Source organism: Gymnogyps californianus, chromosome 7 (assembly GCF_018139145.2).
Source record: "Gymnogyps californianus isolate 813 chromosome 7, ASM1813914v2, whole genome shotgun sequence".
Lineage (NCBI taxonomy): Eukaryota > Metazoa > Chordata > Aves > Accipitriformes > Cathartidae > Gymnogyps > Gymnogyps californianus.
The window spans coordinates 4,835,413-4,852,561 of record NC_059477.1 but is presented as its reverse complement, the minus strand read 5'-3'; the positions used below and the strand labels follow the sequence as shown (position 1 = coordinate 4,852,561).

Here is a 17,149-nt window from a genome sequence, read left to right as displayed (position 1 = left end):
CCACTAGCAGAAAGCCTAAAGAGGTGAGAAATCACTGGAGTTCCTTTTCATTACCTCAGAAAAATTGGATTATTGACCTTATCTTCTTCCTCTCCCCTTCCCTCAACAACCCCAAGCCCAAGCCCCCAGAGTATCCAGCAGCAATATTATGTGACCAGTCATCTCCCGCAGTAACAAAAAACTCTGATAAAGATGCTGCAACTCGGGGCATGTGCTGTGGAATATGAAATTTGGGCCAAAAGAAGATAGTATGGGAAAGGAGGAAAATAAATCAAACCTGACACATGCTATTTTTCTGACACGAGGACGTGGCACATGAGGGAGGGGGCCAGGGGGTTACCCCACTCACTAAAGCAGGGAGCACATCACGCTTAATTCCAACATTGAGTGATTTATTTATTTTCTGTCAGCGATGACAGATAAATAGAAAGGCCTTCTCCTGATGCCCATGCAGATTACAAAAACACTTCACCTGAATTATCAGTATTTCAGAGAAACGTGTTCTGTGGTATCAGATGAGCAGTGCCATGGGCTCTGTGACAGAGGTGCCGTGGACCAAAGCTTCGCTTCCACCACGTGCACAAGGCAGCACTGGCGCGGATCCGAAGGATGAATGGGAAATCCCTGGCTCAGTCTGTCACGGGAAGGGGCGACTGCAGGCATCAGAGGAAATGGATGCTGCAGCACATGAGGATGAGAGATGGGACACTGAGCTTATCTACTCTGGCCTCATCCACGGCACAGATTATTTTCCCCGTCCCTATATCTGTTTGACTGGACTACCATAATGTGGCAGGGGAAGACAACTGCTCCTCAGGAACAGATGAATAATGGCTGAAAAAAAACTGTGCCCCTTTACGTGTGTAACGCAGCCAAAGCCATATGGCACAGCTTCTCGCAAAGCCTGGGTCCCCGGTGTAAGGAAAGCCACACTCTCGCCCCAGCATACATGCAAATTACAGCCTCTACTATGGACCACAGCATTTTGTGTGATTTACATAGAATGCTGACAGGTTTTTTGGGAAGGGAAAAGGACGTTAGTTTTTGCCAATGCAAACAACTGGCCAGACCGTGCTTTGGTTGTGTACAGATAAAGAGGAGAGTGAGGCAGCATTCAGCTCCCAAAACATACTTAAATTGGCGTTGAGAGGTAAGGATTTACATGCCAGTTGCATTAGCTGATAAAGAATATCATCCGTTTCCACTCACTAGGGACAACCTCCCTTCCCTCCACCATTCTCCCTTGGGCTGCAAAACCAGACTACCCACAGGTCAGGGCTCATTCCAGAGCTGGGGCCAGCCCATCGCGCCCGGCTGCCGAGGAAGTGGCAATATATTTTAAAATACTGCACTTTAAAAGATAGATACCAGTATGTTAAAAATACTCCTTAAAATCAAGGATGTGGAAATCCAAGCAAACTTCTCCTTCTGTTGTGGACAGTGAAGTAGCAGCATGTATTAAAAAACAAACAAACAAAGTGGAGGAAAAAAAAAAAATCCCCCGCAAAATTTGCCAACTGGTTTACTGAGAGTAGAGCACCGAGCTGCACGTTAAAAGGAATGCCATTTCTATATGCTTGAAATCATCTGTATAGAGCAATACATCGCAGCTCCTCTGCTCAGATGGGAAAAGAGCCAGAGCTCTACGAGGAACCAGCAGTAGCCCGAAGGAAAAAGCTACCAGTTATGCAATTCCTAGCCATGCACCCGCATACAGCCGTCTTGCCTGCACGCAGATGAGATTTTGTTCTGTTCGCTTTGAATTTGCATGTCCTCTTAAACATGAAAAAGGCAGCTTGTCTGTATTTAAAAGATGCGCTAGCTGTTCTGTATCTCAAAAAAATGCAGACCATTTAATTAAGTACCTAAATCTAAATTTAGCAGGTCTAATTTAGCTGCTCAAGTTCAAATACGTGGACTCTGATGCACCTACAATACATATGCTCAGATACATGCAAGTGCCAATGAAAACTTTTAGGGAAGTTGAAAGCTGGGGACTCAGTCTGTTACATTCTCTGTTCTCTTTCCCTTTCCTAGTAATAGCATGTCAAATTGTTAATCAAGATTTTGGTTCTCCAGCTAATGCTTTTCCCCTGTCGTAATTGCTGTCTAAAATCATGACTGCATCATAAACGATACTGCAATGCTTTGCATTATACATTTATGTTAAGTTATTATCAATACAACTTATATACAGGGCATTAACTATGTAATATATATTTATTATTCCTCTGTACAGAAATTCTATTGATTTCTTTCCCATCAAGGGCACACTACTTGACTGCAAACTACCAGGTTTACAAAGGGATTACACAAAGTCTTTCTTACTCTACCTTAAACCCCCACTTTTCTTTTTATATCTTCGCAGATCTCTCACAGTCAGTGTGAGTCTCTCACCCCATTAAATAATAGCAGAGAAAGATAAAAACCAAAATATCTTTCATTTTGTCCAAAGAATATGAAGAACAAACATGCACTGAGGCTCCAACACAGAAACCTGTGCTTAACCTTAATAAGATTTAAGAGTGTATCTTAAGCATATATTGTAGCACTTCAGGTGACTTACACGTGCTTAAATCTCATAAAAGTTAAGCACAAGCTTAAGTGCTTTTTTGAATCAAAGGCTCTGCCAGGTAGACCTCTGCAAGACCAGAGAGCATTATTTTCTGGCATCATCTGTACTTTTATCCTGTTGGAGGTAACTGTCACTCCCACCTGAAGAGCAGTAGAGGCGAGTGAGTACCAGCCTCTTGGGCACCCCAGTTTGTCATACTAGCCAAAACTCCCCTGAAATTCCCTGTTTTGAACTTGAGGCCTCATCTTTCATGCCCCAAAGACCCGCTCAATCAGCATATCGCAAAGGTTTTGTCTGCCTCTTGAATTCTCAAATCTATAAGCCTAGTAAGCTGTTTTGGTCTCCAAACAGTGGTAGTACTAATAGCAATAAAAATAAACGATAGGAGAGTGCAAGCATTGAAAGGTGCCACAAAAATGGTGTCTGGATGGTGAGGGGGAGCCAAGAGCTAGCCCACGACAGCGGTTCAGGTGAGGTTTCCCTGATGGAGCTGTCATGCGATGAGCAGCAAGCCAACCCTGGCAGGATCACTAGGTAACGAGTGTCCCCTGTGGGGTTTGCTAATCCCAGGTTTGCTGGGCCACCGGCACCATGCCCAGCCACTTGCAAAGGAGGTGTGAGATCCCCAGGAAGCTGCTGGCATTGTCCACCTATGTGGACCTCCAAGGGAAGACCATCTAAGGCTCACCTTAAAGGCTCAAAAGCCTTGCACATGCCCACACACATGAACACACACAAACACACACACACACCCATGCCAGAGAAAGCCTCTCACCATCTTGCCCCTGGTCAAGAACAGTAAAGAAGGCAATTTCCAGACTTTGTGCTGGTTTTAAGAACCAAAGGCTGGAAATCAATATCAAGGAAGCATCATGCTTGCCAGAAACACAGCATCACCAGAATTTGGGGAGCAGGAAGAGAACCAAACCAATGAAGCCCGTCTTTCCCCTCCCCAGCCTCCTGCTACCCCATGAATGAAAAGGGAAGAGAGAAGAGTTGTCAGGTAATATCAACATCAGACGCCACAGGCAGTCATCAGATTTTCTTTCAGCTGCTTACCAGTGTGGCTCCTTTTATGTACCATTAGCACATTGGGCCCAATGCAAACCATGCCACAGACGTCACATTTCAGTTTACCATTCGGAAGCCGGATTCCTCCCTCGCTCGATAGCTCCTGGATCTTTCTGTTATCCGCCATCTCGTTACTCTCAGTGAGGGGCTCTTCCAGGCTGCTTCCTTCATCATGAGCCCTGATCTCATCTTCCTGACTCAGGGGCTTCCTGTCACATTCCTCATCACTTTGCATTTCTAGCTTTACTGAATTTGCTGAAATAAAAAAAAAAAAAAAAATAAAAAAAATAATTAAAAATGTGTATTTTCTAAGTTCCCAATCGCTAACATCACGATAAATTTCTACTATTACCAATATTAAAGCACAGCCTTGAAGCTCAAACCAACACAAGGGCCTCGTGGTGGTGATGGCACCACAAGTTACAACTGCATATTTCTTCAAGGCCTTGTTTGGTTTTCTTTAAATTATTAATTTCTATCCTTATTTTACAGCTCAGAAACTAAGGCACGGCGTGATCCAGAGACCTACCAAAAGTTGTAGAGATGCAGCAGGTTTAAGAACTGACCTCCTGCTTCTCAGCTTGAAACACAGGAGCTCCCTTCCTTTCAAGGAGCCTCAGTCACAAGAGCAAAGGACATAGCCACAGCCGCTTCTTCCAGGTCTCTCCTGCCTAGTGCACCAAGACGCAGGGTTGCCAAAGACAGGACACTGCACTGCCACAGCTTGCGGAAACAAGCACCCTTCGCAGGCAGGATTGTTCAAAACACAGGGACGTAGTGAAGCCGGGCTTGTGGGCTGTGTTGGTAATCTCCAAATCTCCCTGCCTGCACGGGCAGGTTTTCTGATGGAGGGGAGACCAATCTCTGGATGAGCCTCCAGTGCTTTTTTGCTACCATCTTCTGATTCACATAAATGGGACACTGCCAAGGCAAACAGGTCTGAAGTGAGACCTACGCTGCTGGCTTATTTATATTTGCAAGTGAAATAAGCGCAGTTGAAGATCTTTCATATCTACCTGGTTAGACTGACGGGCTCACCACTGATTTCTGTGATCCTCGGGTCACAGGACAAGCCTCCTCTAACTAGCAATAGCTTGTGGGATGAGTAAATCTTTAAAGAAAATGAATGTATCAGGCTTTTTCACATAGGGGTGTCGGTGCCGGGGTGTTTTAATCACCAGACACCTCCATTTCAATGCCTCAATGGTTGGTCGAAACTGCCGAAAGGCCTGTCCCAGATTCACACTCTCCATCCACACTGTCAGCCAGAAGGCAAGCCCACGTGCCTGCTTCCCTAAGCCTTGATCCTGCTGAGGGGTTTAAAAAGGAGGTGATTCAGCCTTCATATCTAAGCAGTCTTTGACCTCTGTACTAAGGCCATTAGCACGAGTGCCGGTGACAGCAGTGGACCCGCAGTGCAAATGCGTGCCCTGGGCCTGGCCAGCGTCTCTGAACCCTGGCCAGGCGTGCTCCAGAGCAGCCACCCAAGGGGCCCCTGTCCGGGAACCCAACGAGAGAGTTAGGAGTAAATGTGTCTGATCGCTGTGAGGCATCACAGTTTCAAACAGCCAGCCTGGAAATGTCAGAAGAACAAACCCTACCACTTAAGACTTCCTCCTTCATCCTCCTTTCTCTTCCTTCCCCAGAATTTACGGTTAAAGAAAACACAAGGTTCAGAGACTGATGTTGATGTTGCAACTCTAAATCACTGCTGTTACTCCTAGGCAAAGCATAATGAACAGAGTAAAGGCACCAGAGACCAAACAACGGTAAGACGTTGCTTTTTAATCATAAAATTGTTGAAACACATCTTCCACTATTCATCAAGGCACTAATGGGAGCTAAGGAATGAAAGTACTATTACACCAAAGCACATCCAGAGCAAGGACATAGCCAGATCAGATCACAGCAGACTAATATCAGCACAGGCACTGTCATTGAAACGGTCTGTAACTACAAAATATTTGAGCACTTCATTTATAGAAGGGAATTGATATTTTTGTTGCCACAGAGATGCATTTATTGTTTAAAAAAAAAGACACAATGGCACAGACCGAGAGCTTGACCGTGACCTGGCCCCAGCTGGTGCCCAGGGGCAGCGCGCGGCTGTGCTGGCCTGGGCGCAGGACGGCCTTCCCCACCTGCACCCAGCGTGGTGGAAAAGCACAGTCCCCCGGGGACGGCTCTCTGCTCCACAGTGCTAACCGCGGTACCAACGGCACACACAGGGAAATACGTGGATGGCAGCAACCTCTTGCTGGCCCTGAAAAAGATGCCCTAAAAACTTTACGTAACTGCAAATCACCCCCCAAGGACAAGCTATAGTTTTCTTAATAGCTTCTTCTGCGAGGCCACCACCACCTCAACAAGGGGAGGAAGAAAGGCAGGAACAGGTCAACAGGAGGCTGTGTGGCAAGCGCGAGGGGGCCTGCCCCACCACGGCAGCAAGAGAAGCAATGGGAAGCCATCCGATGCTTGTGCGGAGCCCAAGGTATGGTGGGTGACACAGCCATCACCAGCCTTGTGACCAGGAGGACGCACCCTCGGTGGAGGGGCTGGGAGAGCGGGAGCTCTGCCAGTTTTGTGGGCTGGCAGGGAGAAAGCTGAGGTTCTAGTCCCACCTCCCCGTGGAAAGCACGCATTGGTGATTTATGGACAGCTCACTTTCAGAGCTAAGGAATGGCAGTTCCCTCTAATAATAGCAGCCTTTTGGGGTATTCAGCAAGTCTGAGAATGAAGCCCGAATAAACGGTTTGCTGTCTTCAGGAGCAGGATTTAATACACTTGGCCACACAAGTAGCTAGGGTAGAGCCAGAAATAGTGTCCTGTGCTCCTCACCTAAAACCCTGGGTCACTGCCACAAGCCTGCGCACTCTCCATGCACAGTAGTGCACAAAATAACCAAAAACCCTCATACCAATTGTGTATATTTATACATACTCACAAGAGAGATAGAAAGCCTTGTATCTTACGTGTCTTCTTATGTACATAAATTTTTGTCTCTATTTCTCTGACATGGAATAATAAACATTTGACTGTAATAAGTGCTCAGCACCACGAGTTCCCATTCAAGTCTGTGGACCTCTGCCTGCTCAGCACACACGAAAGCAAGGCCGCAAGAGCTTACAAACTGGAAGATCACTTACTTTATCTTGCCCTAGCATTTCTTTCTGCTCAATGATGGCTTTCATCCAACAGGATAAACAGCACAACAAAACGGAGTGAGCTGTTTGCTGAAATGCAACCTCCCCAAACACACAGTGCTCCACAACTCCTGCAAGCGTAGCTCACAAAGCCCAAGTAATTCACGTTGCATCTTTCATGATATGCCAGCTATTCTGCAAAGTTGTGCAGGCTGTTTACTCTTCTTGCTTCCCTCACCTTCACACGCACACACAGAGCACCATCGTTGCCATTTTCAGAAACACTCCGCTAGCTCTTGTTGCTGCAGAAAGGTTGCCTTCAGCTGGGACTAGCTGCAGGTCTCCAAGGAGGGGAGCACTGGTGCAGCAGGGATCTCCTCAGCTTGTTGCGAGGGCTTTGCTAATCAGGTCATCTCCGCTGCCTTACATCATACTGGTGTATATATTAGGCTTGTGTGGCAGCCTGCGTACAAACAGGCACTTAAATTGCATATAGTTTGGTTTCTCTGTTCTCAGCCAGCCTTTGAAACTACAATCATTTTGTGGCACTGTCTGTGTTTTCACCTACAGCCACAAACTCAGAGAGCATAATGAACTCTGCTGCAAAGAAAAAAAGAAATATTCAAGGGATGTTTATGGCTATCCTGCATTGTACACAAGTCTCCACATCAAATTTCACCCTGGGTTCCCTTGCCTTTCTTGTTCACACGCTTGCTAAAAGTGGCAAGCTTTCTCATTCCTTGGCAAAGCAAAGCATAAATAAGTAAATGGAAAAATTTTTTAAAGTTTTTGGCACTTTTCCTAAAAATCACAGCAAGAGAGATAGCAGGGATAAACTGTAATCCAGCTCACTGCAAAAGCATGAACTTGAAGTCAAACCATTTCCCTCCAGTTGATACAAGTTCCTTCCACTTTTTTCCAGTCCAGCACAACACCTCATGGGGGGGGGAGGAAAGAGTCAAGCAGCCACAAAAGCTTCTACCTATGAACATGATGCTAATGGCACATATTCACTAGACCACACAGCAATGTTTCTTTTTCTTTTTTTTTTTTTTTCCCCCCAGAGCACCAACCAGCTGATCCTGAATCACACTTTATCCTGAGTGGCCAAATTGAATACAATTATTGTTAATGTCTCATAAGTGCTAATTAAACTGCAATTCCCTGTTAAACAGCATTTTGGCAAGTTTTCAGTACCAAAATATTTCCTTCACCCACAAATTAGTGTAGCTACAAACCAGAAGTTGGAAGATCCACCTGAGAAAAATATTCCTAGCATTTCGTCCTCTGTCATGGAAATTTGTTTCCCTCAAAAGTGAGATCTGGGGGAAAAAAAAACCCCTCCTGTCTTGCTGACTGATTTGATCCCCAGGTGGGATGTAAATTAAAGCACTGGCTGTCTTTTTCTTAAGCAAGCAAGCTAGGGTGCAATTCCCACTACAGAACAAAAATCCTTCTGTCCAACACAACAGGGAGCAAGCAGCAGGACTGTGCCCCTCTTGTCTCCTCCACTGTCTGCTGTCCTAGGTCGTTGCTTATTTTATCTGTGGCCTTGGAAAACCAGGCTGGCCACTGTCACCAAGGGTTTGTGGTCTCCAGCTAGAGGTTAGCCTTTCCTGGCAGCAGCCACGCACCACCAGCCTCTTCCTGCTGCCCCCGGAGCAGCAGAAAAAGCAAGCCTGACCCCTCATGCCCTCCCGTGCCTCTTCCCCCATCCCTCTTCTCTCGCCAGCAGGAAACAAAGCTTTGGCCCAGCTTCAGATACTCGTCCTTGAGGAGGCAAAATTCAAATCTGCCGCCCCCAAAGAGCCTTGGGGTGGCTCTGTGGGCGAACACAGCAAAGGACATTTGCAGCTAATGCAGACACAACGTGTTCTCTAACCAAACTCGTCTGATAACGGGGGGCAGGTGGTGCATTAGCTCTCCCGGGGTCTGCTGCAGATTCCTTGTCCAGAACACAATATAATGCAATATTCAAAGCCTGGATAATGTGTCTGTCTTTACCCCAGAACGCAAAGAAATTAAGAAATTGTTACTTCCCTCTGGAGAATGAGACCGAGCTCTAACTACCACAGCACAGTGACAGGCACCTACAGCACAACCTTCTGCGTATCGTCTTGTCAATGGTCAACGACACCGTCTATTTTAATCATGAATTTCTCCTAGGCAGTGGATTAATGACATTGCTAATTGGCAGCTAAAGACAAATAGAAAATGACCCAGCTTCTCGCAAGTTTTGAACCTTGGTACCTAGTTCTTACACACCACAAGATTCAGATGTGGAGTGTTTCTATACTATCAAATGCCCTGTTTCTATACTATTAAAAGCACTCAGTAATGGTGAGTGGAATACAGCTAATTTTAAGAGCTGGAATGGCAAACTGATAAGTGTTTTGTAAAATGAAAATTAAGGGGGGGGGGGGGGGGGGGGAGAGGGAGAACTCTTCCATCTTGACAGATTTTTAAAATTCAAGGTAAGGAATGCCAAAAGCTGGAAACAATGAGCCCTGACTCTTGTTCAGTCTAAGAGCACTCTGGTAGCAAAAAGGGTCCTTAAAGAGGGTGTTTACACCACTCCAGAAGCGTAGTGAGACTTTAATGCATGTTTAAACATACTTTCCTCTTTGAATAGTATAAAGGGGTCTTAATGAAAAGAAAACTTCATCTTTGAGTTTCTTGTTACTGGTAGAATTTGGCTCTTAATTAACGAGGCTGTTCAAGTCCATTTTGGCTTAATTGTGAGTTATTAAATGTGTAAACAAGGGAGCACCAACAAATCTTCCCTTTTTAAAAAGGCACAGATACAAAGGGTGAGAATGCCAGCCGAGCAGCGGCAGAACCAGGCTAGGAATCTGCTCTGTTGTCGCCTCATAGCCACAAAGTACTTGGCAAACAGTTTGACATTAAAAAGCAAATTAGCTGGAAATTATATTTAATTCTTGAGAAACGAACAGGCCTCCCCTTCTCCTTGTGCTGCGCTGGTGCAAAGCAGGTATCGCTCCAAAGCGGCCTAGGTGTGATGCTGAGGAATAAGGACAGTCAGGTCTGCTCAAGGCACTGGCAGCACATCTGCTGCTTCGGGGTTGATAACCACGATCTTCAGGAGAAAGGAAGATGTCTCTTAAATGACACCTGTAGGCAACGCTGCCCTAACAACACTGTAATGGAAAATGTTTCAGTTGGGGGTTAGGAAAGGTGTATTTCAAGGGAGCCAGTTCTGCTTTCACATTAGATTGAGGCTTTCTGGAGGCTTAGAGAGAAGTGAAGCTGCATCTGGATGGAACAAATGATGGTGAACGTCACCTGCAAAGAAAGGGGAATTACCCAACTCGTTTCTTGAGTCAAGCGACAAAAGCCCGAGCAGGGCCTCTTACGTTACACATGGACATCCCCGATGCCGAGTGTCAAATTTGTTTATTACAAGCTGCCAAAGATTTAGCTTTTAGCCAGTGAGTAAGTGGGAATCTTAGATGGTGACACCATGTTATCGTGGTGACCGCAGCAGGCGTATGTCCATTCGTAACAGTTAAATCAAACGAAATATTTCATAACTAATATAAAGAAGGAGGGAAAGGAAAGATTTTAGAAGCTTAGTGCAGAGTCCTTTTCTGCATGCTACAAACGGGATTCTTCAAGCCCACATGGAGGTAGTTAATACGCCAAAAATTCAGTGAGAAATGATCAGCTTATTTAGGCATCCTTAGAAATTTTTAGTTTTCACATTGAAGAATCTCAGTTTAAGCCTGCTACCTCTGAAGTCAATTTAAACTCTCACTAAATGCAACAGAATACTTATTTCATATCTTCTGGAGGTGGTGTGCACAGTAAGTGTAGACTAACAGGTCTGTTACACCCAAGTTTAGTTTAAATTAGGATGTGGTTGCATAGCTAAGCCAAGCTTCAGTCAGGTTTTAGCTGACACAAACCATTGTTGCCACACTCTCATTCCCCACCCCTTCCGTCTTTTATACTGGCACCAGTGCTCATGGAACTGGGTGGTAAACCAATCTGGTTGAAAATTAACCTTCCTGAGAAAAATCCACCATTTTCAGCTGGATCAGGCGCCTGACCAGGTGTACTGTGCCATCACAAGAACCAGCTTTGGCTGATGTGGAGCAGCACCTCGGATGTCACTGCATGCTTTCAGTAGCAATGGTTTTAAAATACCAGGCAGCTTCTCCCAACCCAGCTGTCCATGGCCAGACACAAGGAATGAAGACTGCAGCACTGAAACCTGTGGAACAACTTTTATGCTGAAACGGCTAAACAAGCTTATACAAATATTAAGCTGAAAAGACCACAGTTACAGTTGGGAGGGCTCCGATTTAAGCACACAGCATCCCAGCAAGTGCAGCATTAAGACCTGAAATTTCTTTTCTATCACAGGACCAAATTCTGATGGTTTCCATGATTTTTGAGTCGCATTCAGTGAGAACCCTGCTGAAGTCCAAAGGCTGAGACGCTGAGTAAGGAGTACCTTGGTATAAGTAAGGATGGCAGTATCTAGACCAGAATTTTCACCCAGATGCCCAGCCTTTAGGCATGACTGTTTGCTCGCCACAAGTCACCCATGCTGCATACCTCCATCCGGCAAGAGTAAGAATTCCTAATTGAATATATTATGATTGCTCAGTGTCGCAAGATTCCTCTCCAGAAGGACCTCAGGCCAAATTTCACCCACAAATCCATCTATGCAACTTGTACTTACACAAGTGAGAGTCATGTATTCATATCCCAGGGTAGCAAAAGTACTCCTGATGACCCATCCTCCCCCTCCTTTTTTGCCGATACTTACAAAGTAATTACGGTGCAACAAGTATTGCGCTTAACATAATACAAGGTTTCTGCCGATTCCCTATAGGTGCAAGGAAGAGCTTCCTCACTCCCATGCCCCGCTATCCATTTGCAATGTCAGAACCTGGCCCCTGCGAAAGACGAGTGGAACGCAGCAGTACTCGGCTCCTAGCTGCTGTCCCCTCTACTGATGCTTGAGCTATGCCACTTATTAGGCTTGGACTCATGGATTTTTCCCTAAGGTCAAATTAGGAGCAATTGTTGGATACCTGTTTATTTGTTCTGCTACTTTTTGGAATGTTTTGATGGGGTGAGAGGGAGTAGGATTTTTCTTTTTCCTCTCCTTTTTCTGTTGCATGAAACGTGCTTTTCTGGGCAAATGTCATCCAGCAAACTTTCTGCCTTTATGCAAGACCTGGTCAGCCCTTGCGTTCCCCTGCTCTCTCCTGCCGCATACCGTAATCACTAAGACTTTCTGCCTTTGTCTTAATGACTTTACGCTTGTTACAGACGGGCAGGTGATGTTGGGGGGGGCTGTGGTGCATAGCAGGTGTTCTGCAGGGCCCCTTTTCATTGTAAACTTTTATTTCACAGTTACCGTGAACTGCAGGAGGCAGGGTTCAGTGATGTGGGTGGTCTTTCACAGCCCTTTCCCTTGCCGATCTAAAGCAAGTCTCTTACTGTCTGCAACGTTCACATTAAATACTGTCAGTCTCCTCTCCTACCACAGCTCTTTTTTACTTCAGAGTTATTTCTGATGCACACTGGAAAGCAGAGAGGAGGAAAAATAAAACCAGGCTCAGTCCTGTAGTGAAACACTCTGTCTCTCAAAACATTAAACCATGAACACCTTTTTATTTTTAAGACGGATTCAAATTCTAATAAAGGAGCAGAAGAAACACACACTCATTGAGCAGTGACACAACATTCACCTCTAAGTGGATTTTCTAAGAGGCTGCTGAGAGCTCTATATGGTACCAAAAACTAGAAGTTTGTAATGGAAAATGCTGACAAACTACAGCTATATATGGATCATCCCTTATAAACAAAAATAAAGTGATTTATAACATCCATTTAAAGTGACCAAAACCTCATTGCTCACTCATTGTCATCTCTGCTTCTTAAGAAGTGCATGACTTCCTAAAATGCTTTCCAATGTACGCAAAGAGTAGTAATTATAACAGTAATGATTATTTCATTTATAAGGAACTTTCCATTAGGGATCTGCACTATATTTGAAAATACACCTGAAAAAGTTGTTTGAAGCCAATGGAATGACTTCTCTGGGTCCAGACTAGGTACTTCGCTTCATTTCTGGCATTTTTACCACTAGAGACATTATTTTAAATAAGTGAAAGGCCTTCATTACAAAGTTACACCTTTGGATCATTCACAGCTTTCAGGAAAAGATGTATTTATTTTTAATTATATAAACTCTAAATCATCTTAATGCAACCTGACCTAGCTGTATCCTCCTCCCTCTAAAGGAGGCACTTCCCCTGACTCATCAACCCATGGAAAATTATAGGATAAGCACCTGCCACAAAAATATTTTCTGTCTTTGTCACTACATTGTAAAAAGGAGATTAACAACAAAACCTGTTTCATTTATTTGAGTCAAAGCCTTGTCTGCACCCTTGGAGGCAGATGGCTGATGCAAAGCAATGGGCAGATCCCCAGGTACAGGACCATTTGCAGCCCTGGATCACTGCAAATGTCTGAGCGTAGGGACTTCTCACCATGCACTTCACAGTCATTGCTGTGTTGGACTCCACCGTGATTAAAAGAAAAAAAGGGAAAGCAGTTTTGCCTAACCACAGTATGACTGCATAAAGTTGAAGGAAAACTCTTAAAAGCCAGTGTCTTTGTAAATGCCGAGTTCTGTCAGCACAGTGCTGCTTTGAGACATGTATTTTCACTTGAGACAGCTGAAAAAGTGTATTTCCCTCACATTTTTTTTTTCTTTACTTATTTCAGATGGCCATTGGGGACCAGGATTTGGGGATCTGGGATCTAGAGAGACCTGCTCACAGTTCAGAGACCCCAGCAGTATTGAATTCAGCACATTAAGGGAGGACTTAGAGCACAAAAATTCACCTACATCTAAAGAAGCACATGAAAGGGCTACTCCAAGAACCAGACACTGACGGTGTGTTATAAGGATGGCAGAACCTGGTTTAGTCCCTTAACTTTTCCAAATTTAAAGGACAGACAGTTTATAATCATTTTCCACTTTCAGAAGTCACTTCAAGCATCTAAATCTGTTTAAACCCAAAATTTAATATACTAAAAATGGGGGGAGGGTATCTCTGTTGCCTTCTTCCCACAACTTAAAACACACCAGCTATTAAAGCAGCAAGATATTTAAATGACTATTCATTCTGATTTTTTTTTAAAGCAGTGCTAGGCTTTCACCTGTATCATTATTATGTAGGCAGTGACAGATGGCAATGGAAAAATATAAAATAACTCTTAGAGTATTAACTTTTTTTCAGTACCGTATGTGTCAGATTCTTTAGCATAAATAAATGGCATTACACAGTCTCATTAAATCTATACATCTGTGTAGTAACTTGCAATTTATGGATATTTTCTGACACAATGTTCAAACCGACAGGTTTAGCTCACATGTTTCTTTTCTCACTATGCCATCTCCAAGTCACCAGAAAAGCAAACAAAAGCAAAACCCTACAGTAAATATTCCTGAAAAATTCTATGAGAAGATTTGCTATTCATCATCTACACATATTGAAGGGAATGAGAAGGGAAGAGGGTGGTGGGATCATGGAAGAAAGGGGCTAGAGGGAGCTGGCAAGTAAAATAGATAATTAGGTACCTAAAAATCTACATATCTAACAAGTAAGGAATGTTTCCTCAAGCTAGATTAAAACAATAAGAATGGGGACACACACACACACACTTTCTCATATCAACCACTTAAACACCAAAAGCACCCACCACATTTTCACCACAATACCCAAGAGTGCTGAGCAGATACCCCCATTGACTGCTCAAACAAGAAAGGACTAGGGATTGCAGGACCAAACCCCAAGCTGAAACATTTCATACTGCTGAGGAGGTCATACGATGCACCATCACCGAACAAGCTGAAAGATGCTGCAAGTGGCTTTGAGCACCACTTGGTATTATTCCAGAAGAGTCAAGAAGATGGAGACAGATTCATAGACTGAAGCATCTGATACTTCCTCAGGAGATACATGCAGCCCTCTCCCGAACACGTCCCATAAACTCAGCTACTCTGTGGAAACTGCATGTTCAACCACCATGTACAGCCGTGCACACAGCCTCTCTGATGGACGGCAGAACTATTTCATTTGTTTGTCTTCGGTTAGCTGTAAAGCAGTGTATGTCCTTTGTTTTATTAAGGGGCTGAGGCTGGGCAGCATCAAGGAAGGTCCTTGTTTGCCTTGTTCTGGTTTCTGCAGCCCGGGTTACAAGGGGAGAGCGGGGACACTGCTCCCCTGGGGCACAGGGCTCTGAGGAAGGCGGGATGGGAGGAGAGGACTGGCTTATACACTTGTATATACAAACCTACTCCTGGGAGCACTCCCAGGCCCACCTTCGTTCATCCTCAAGCAGGAGCAGGGCAGCTGCGGGGACCTCGTAGCTGCTACAGTCTGTCCCAGTTAAAGAGTCTCTCTTTGGGCAACAAGTTGTCTTTGGGAGCCCTCCCTTTAACACAACAGCCCGCTGGTCCAGGCTGGTGAAACAGGATGCAGCACCACTCACTGTTACTAAATATTCATTAAAAGACATCAACAAAAGATAAAAATCCATAAACATAGCCGCAGTCAAAGAACAAGCACCTGCCATGGAGGAGTACAGCAGCCCTGCAACTACATTCCTGATTGCTGTATTTCAAATGGTACCTCCTTTTTCAACTCCCCTGATAGTACCTTTGGAGATGTTCTCCAAAGAGCTCCAAAGGATCTGGAGAGCTGTTAATACCTCCAAAATATCACAGAGTATCAAGAAACACTCCTGCCTGAACATCAAGTCACATCTTACAAACTCAAACCTCATGTATGTGACACATTCCCATTGGAAAGCTCAAATTTGGCATTAGCAGCAACTTCTGCACGTCACCCTTTTGTCTCCTTGGGTAAAGGATCTGTTGGGAGCTATTTACGTACTGGCTCTTTTCCTCTAGGAGGAGCTGGTACCTCTGCCTAAAATTAAGATTGCTTGACACTTCCTACGACGAGGCCCTGTTTTTTACTTGCTTATCACTTTGCCAAAAAGAATTCAGGCTGAAATTTATAGGCAATATTTTAAATTTTTTGTGTGAAACTGCAAATCAAAACAGTTCAACTGGCTCTGACAAAGAGGTCGGAGAAACCACCACCACTGGTTCTTAGCGTTCAAGTAAGACGATCCATGACCAGGCAAACTAACAAAGCCTGCTTTTCTATGGATTTGTACCCACGGTCTCTTTCAAGCCCTCTTTCCTTGCAGTAATCCCAATTAGGGTACCTGCTGCCAAACAGAACAAGTAACATCTGAGTTCCACTTGCCTTTCCCCTCACTAACAAAGGCCAGCAACCCCAAGAGATCCTCTGACCATGCCCCAGATTTCATCTCATGGGTACACTTCTTCTATTGTGTCAGTTCAAGAAAAGTGAGACCCAGAGACACGAAACATCGCTGACATGCCTTACTTTGTTTTTGAGGATGGGTCCTGTGCATTTAAAAATCATTACTCACTGCAATGAAAAGAAAAAAAAAAAAAAGAAAAAAAAAAAGGAAAGAATTTGGCATCCTAAGAGCCTCACTAAAGCTCTTTAAAGTGCATAATTCCATCACCGTACTGTACATAGCACACAATCTCTGAGGGGTAATTATCCATGGATTGGAAGCCAGTGTGAATATACACACAGTCAGTCAATATGATGTTGTGCTTGCTGCCGCTGCTTCTCTTTTTTTTTCTTTTTCTTTTTTTTTTTTTTTAAAATCAATTTTAATTGTTGTGGATCTATTTCTGCTAATAAAAGAGAGTGAACCGATTCTGGTCGGATAGATTTCTGGATACGGAAAATGAGTGAGCAAAACATGTGAGAGTACTTACTGTATTACCAGAAATATTTATAAATGGCTCTTCCCTCCCTCGGCTGGCAGAATATCAAAGCACTGAGGAAGCAGCACGGATGGCTTCTAACGGGATGGAGAAAGCAAAAGTCCACCCCTTCATCATCCACCTGGGAAAGCAATGCCACAGAGCTCCGGCAGAAGCCCAGACTGGACCTGCTCTAACAGCAACATCTCCCCTCTTGTCAAAGGGCTAACACTATTCTGAGCGCAAACTGTATTAGAAAGGATCACAAATGAGCCTCTACAGGGAATATATAATGTGTCTACTGGGTTATGACAACATATGAACTGGAGACCCAAGGTTTTTTGTAATTCAGATGTGATCCCTGGGACTGTCAGTCATTCCAGCTGAGGACAATCATATTCTCTGAAGGCTTGATGCCTGTGTACACCAAGACCAACCTAGACTCTTTGGGCTTGACAGTACTGCAGCCTTCTCTATAAAACACAGCACTAT

The 17,149-nt window shown here is 44.4% G+C and overlaps 1 protein-coding gene across 7 annotated transcripts in view; it reads right to left on the bottom strand.

The window, feature by feature from the left end:
• The window catches only part of IKZF2 (IKAROS family zinc finger 2), a 111,774-nt gene that overhangs the window by 44,913 nt on the left and 49,712 nt on the right, over nt 1–17,149 (bottom strand). For 4 of the 7 annotated variants that reach the window (XM_050899749.1, XM_050899750.1, XM_050899751.1 and 1 more), the window contains one exon: nt 3,635–3,901. The exons of 1 other annotated variant lie outside the window; for it this stretch is intronic. In XM_050899749.1, the coding sequence (XP_050755706.1) occupies nt 3,635–3,901 (267 nt within the window). The remainder of the gene's footprint in view (nt 1–3,634; nt 3,902–17,149) is intronic. 2 more of the 7 variants (XM_050899753.1, XM_050899755.1) reach the window with 1 other exon arrangement.